The following is a 4716-nucleotide window of genomic DNA, read 5'->3' as shown; positions in this document are numbered from 1 at the left end:
TCTCCAAGGGATTTTCCCAACTCAGGGATCAAACCTTGGTCTCCCACACTGTGGACAAATTCTTTACCTTCTGAGCCACCAACTTTTAGTTGGTTTTGACTGATAGAAGGCCTCAGCAGGAACTCAAAGGGAGGGGAGAGAGCTGTGTTGTTATATGTCTTCCCTACACTCTGCCTCTTCAGAGCCATGTTTTCTAGTAGTAGTCATGTTTCTGGGCAATTACAGTGCATGTCAGTCAGCAGATATTCCCCAACTATACCTCTCATAATGGCCTGGGTATCATTAGCTTCCCCCTTGTTTCTTCAGGCCCAGGCTTGACAGTAGCTTCAATTTTTTTCTAATCTCTGCTGCTGCTGCTGCTGCATCTCTAGGTGCCACTATATTTCTTGTCAATTCTCTTAACTCTATTCACATTTTGGTACTTAATTCCGTGTTATACTCACCTAAGTCACCAGAGTTGAAACTGTGTTTCCTGCAAGGATCTATACTGGTAGGTATAATTAGATAATATTGATGATATTTTTAAAAGGTAAAACAAAATACTATGACATAAATTATTTGAATGGAGTGGATAATAGAAAGTTTTATGTTCTTTCATAATAGAGACAAAATCACTGAACTGTGTACAAATCAGTAGAAAGAATCACTTTTTTCCTTTTCCTGGCATCCAGATTGATCTGTGATAGAAAGGAATTGGTAGGCAAGAGACAGGGATGGAGCAGTAAATACAATGCAATATATTTACATAAAATAACATACAGAATATAATTTGCTGGTACTTCTATATAATATGGTACACTAATTTTCTATTGTTACTGTAACAAATCATAACAAATTTGGCAGCTTAAAGCAACATTCATTTATTCTTTTATAGTTCTGGAAGCAAAAAATCCAAATAAGTTTCACTGGGCTGAAATCAATGTATTGGCCAGCCTGTAGTCTGTTCAGTGACTTCAAAAGGAAAAATCCCATTTCCATGCTTTTCCAGCTTCTAGAGCTGCATTCATTGTATTTCTTGGCACATACTGTTCCTCTATCTGAAAAACTAGCAGCATAGAATCTTGCTTCAGTGTTCATATGGGCTTCAACTCTGGTACACTACTAAGACCCATTTTATAAGGACACCTGTTAATGTAAGTGGCCCCATCCAGTCAACTTAAGGCCTGAAAAGAACAAAGATTGACTTTTCCATGAGTAAGGGGGAATTTTCTGTCCAAACATGTTGAATGGGAACTTTCCAAGTTTTGGACACAAATTGAAACATCAGCTTTTCTTGTCTCCAGCCTTCCAGCTGGACTGGAATTACACCATCATCTCTCTTGAGTCCCAGACATGAACTTAGATGGGAACTTACACCATTAGCTGTACCCAGTTTCCTGACCACAAATCTTGGAACTTGTCAGTTTCCATAATCACACTTTCATGCATTCCTTATCATAAATCTTTATTCCTATCTTTCTTCTTTCTTTCTTTCTCTCTCTCCTTCAATATGCATCTTCTATTTGTTCTGTTTCTCTGGAGAAACTTAATCAATATACACAGATGGCCTTTTAATCTAAGTTCTCTTTGTCTCTTGATTAGTGTGGAATTGGTTCAAAGATCTAAAAAGAAGGGATTGAAATTTGAGAAAATCATCAAGATATAAAAATAAGTGGAACAACAGTATGAGAAAGTATATGTAAACAGCAGAAATATAAACATCAAAGAAAACAAGATAAGCTGCTGTAAAACTTCAGGATAAGGATTGTGTCTTGATTTTGCAGCAAATATAAACACTAGAATTATAGTGCTGTGATCAATTGGATAAAATCAATGACCAGATAGACAGGATATTCTCCCATTGCATCAAAAGAATGAAATATCTAGCTGTAAACCTACCTAAGATGGTAAAATACCTGTACTCTAAAAATCATAAGATGCTGATGAAATAAATTAGATGACACAAACCAATGAAAAGATATATCATGTTCATGGATCAGAAGAATCAATATTGTTAAAATGACCATACAACCCAAGGCAATTTACAGATTCAGTGCAATCCCTATGAAATTATCAATGGATTTTTTTTTTTTTTTAAAGAAAAATTCCTTTACTTACAAACCCCACCCCCAACTAACCCAAGAGCATTTTAAAAATAATTCAAAAGTAGTTGTCAAAAGATCTCCATCAATTCATCACTGATGGAATACGACAAAACTTACAGGAGTCGCAAGAATTCCAAACTATACATTTATAAAAATAATAAAACATCTGTCAATACGAACAGGAAGGCCCAGCTTCCTGCTCGGCAGTGTCTGTGTCTGGGTCCTGCTCTCCAGCCTCCTTCTCCTGCTGCTGCTTCTTCCACAGTTTGGCCATGGCCAGGAGCTTGAGGTTGGGTTGGTTGGCCGCATCTTCCGGAAAGATGTAATCATAGTATTCTTCCCAGCCTGCATCCGACCCATCGTCAGCCTGGACCTTTCTCCTCTTCTTGACCTTCTCGGGCATGAGTTTGTCCACTCTCTCCTTATCTGACGCTGTTCCAAATTCATCCTCAAAGCTTCGCCACGACTCCAGCAGCATGAGCCTCTCTTCCTTTTCCTCACAGTTTCTCATGGTTTTGTTAGCCTCTTCATAAATTTGTCTGCACTTTGCCAAACTTCCTTCTTTCCCTGAAGACAACTCAAACTGTGCAAAACTGATCCATACCTTGACGTGCTGTGTCCGCTGAAGCAATCGTCGGTAAAGATTTCGTGTTCTTTCCGTTTCTTCCTGCTCAATTTCAAAATCAATATATGATTTCCAAAGCACCTCTGGCATGTCCAAGCGTGGCTGACTAATGGCTAACTCGTAGATCGCCCGGGCTCGCTCAATATCGCCAAGGATTGTCTCTAATTCTGCAAATTTAATCCAAGAGGTACAGTTTTCTGGCCCAAATTCCAGGAACTTTTCATAAAGCTTCCGGCATCTGTCAAATTCTCGAAGCTGTAGCTCCAATTCTATGTAACCTTTAAATAATTTGTTCTTTGGACATTTGCCTATGGACGTTCCCAAAGCTCTTCTGGCAAATGGTAAATTTTTCTGTCTTATTTCAAACTGTGCATATAGTAACCACATTTTGGCAAATGTGAACTTTTTATGAGGAATGAGTTCCAAAGAGGCTTGGTAAACCTGTCTTGTCCTCTCAGGATCCTTGGCCTCCAGCTCCTCATAGAGGGCATAGTTGATCCACAAGTAGATGTATCGCTTCCAGTGTCTCTTCTCCTGCACAGGCGGCACGTTGGCGATAGCACGCTCGTACACTTCCCGCACCGTCTCGGCCTCTGCATCGCTCTCCACCAAGCGCAGGTAATCGAACCACGCATCGTAGTTGTGTGGGTTAGCCTTCACCTCCTCCTCGTACTGGAACCTCCGCTTGCTCACGATGATGTCTTCGATGCCCCGCCTGTCACCAAACTTCTTCTCAAAGATAGTATAATTTTTAAAGAGTTCCTGGGCCTCCTGCTTCGAAATTCGATCCAGGGCATACTTGTAGATCACTCGCACCCTCTCAAATTCTTTCTGATTTTCCTCAAATTTGGCAAAGGCAACATAAAGGTGTTCGTCCATATGTTCGTCCCCGAAGAATTCGACAGCCCTCTCATACACTTTCCGCGCATGGGCAAAGTAACCATGCTTTTCTTCAAAGCGGGCGTACTTAATCCAGTTCTTCACATCAGGGTGCACAAGAACAAAGCGCTCGTAGATGGTGCGGGCCCGGTCCACCTCCTTGTATCTCAGCTCGAAGTTGATGTACGAATGCCAGGCCTGCTCCTCCGGCCGCCACTCCATCCAGCGCTCGAACACCTGCCGGGCACCAGCGATGTTCCCGAGCATCTCCTCCATGTACGTGTACTTGTACCAGAACTGATTGACCCGAGGCAGAGTTGTAATGGCTCGGTCCCAGATATTCCGGGCGTGGTTGACCTGGCGATTCTTCATTTCCATTTCGGCATATTTCAGCCATAGTGTAATATTTCGGTAGTCCACATCCAAGGCACGTTCATATATGGATCGAGCCCTCTGAATCTCCTTTAGACTCTCTTCCCATTGTGCATATTTTATCCAGTTACTAATCACAGTCCTGTTTTTTCTTATGTTATCTTCGAAAGTCTTCCTCTTCCGTAGTTTGTAATCGTTTAACTCTTCTTCATCTGTGATCTTCTGTTGAGGGGGAGGTGGAAGAAGTTCAAGTTCTCTCTCCTTAGCTTCTCTTAGCAGTTGCTCCGCAGTGATCTGTACTTCAGCTGGGGCTTTGTTTTTCACCTTGGCCACTTTGGAGATCCTTTGCTTCCCGGCCGCGGTGGAGGCCGCCATGGCTGCAGCGGCGACCGCGGGCGAGCCCGGGACCACAGAACACCTTCCCCGAGGGCTCGCCCACACCGCGCAACTCTCCGACCTATCAATGGATTTTTTACATAACACAAGAAAAACATTTCTTCACAAAAGACACCAAATAGTCAAAACAATCTTGAGAAAGGAGAAAGGAGTTAGAGGAATTCCACTCCCTGACTTCAGACTTTAATATGAAGCTACAGTAATCAGTGTGGTACTGGCACAAAAATACATTTATAGATCAGTGAAACAGGATAAAAAGTCTTGAAAAAAATCCACATACTTAATGGTCAATTAATCCATAACAAAGGAAACAAGAATGTATATATATTGCCGCTGTTGTTTAGTCGCCTAGTAGTGTCT

The 4716-nt window shown here is 41.6% G+C and overlaps 1 protein-coding gene across 1 annotated transcript; it reads right to left on the bottom strand.

Moving 5' to 3' along the window:
* Positions 1 to 2060: 2060 nt before the first annotated feature.
* LOC122425762 (crooked neck-like protein 1) lies at positions 2061 to 4411 on the bottom strand. The gene has a single exon (XM_043444368.1). It carries the CDS (start codon positions 4333 to 4335, stop codon positions 2254 to 2256), a length of 2082 nt encoding a protein of 693 aa, XP_043300303.1. The 5' UTR covers positions 4336 to 4411; the 3' UTR covers positions 2061 to 2253.
* Between the last annotated feature and the right edge of the window lie 305 nt (positions 4412 to 4716).

This window comes from Cervus canadensis, chromosome 23 (assembly GCF_019320065.1).
Source record: "Cervus canadensis isolate Bull #8, Minnesota chromosome 23, ASM1932006v1, whole genome shotgun sequence".
Lineage (NCBI taxonomy): Eukaryota > Metazoa > Chordata > Mammalia > Artiodactyla > Cervidae > Cervus > Cervus canadensis.
The sequence above is the reverse complement of the archived record's forward strand: the minus strand, read 5'-3'. Positions and strand labels throughout refer to the sequence as shown.

Excerpts from the sequence above, each read along its gene's own strand:
- LOC122425762 (XM_043444368.1), bottom strand. The coding sequence starts at position 4,335 with ATGGCGGCCTCCACCGCGGCCGGGAAGCAAAGGATCTCCAAAGTGGCC.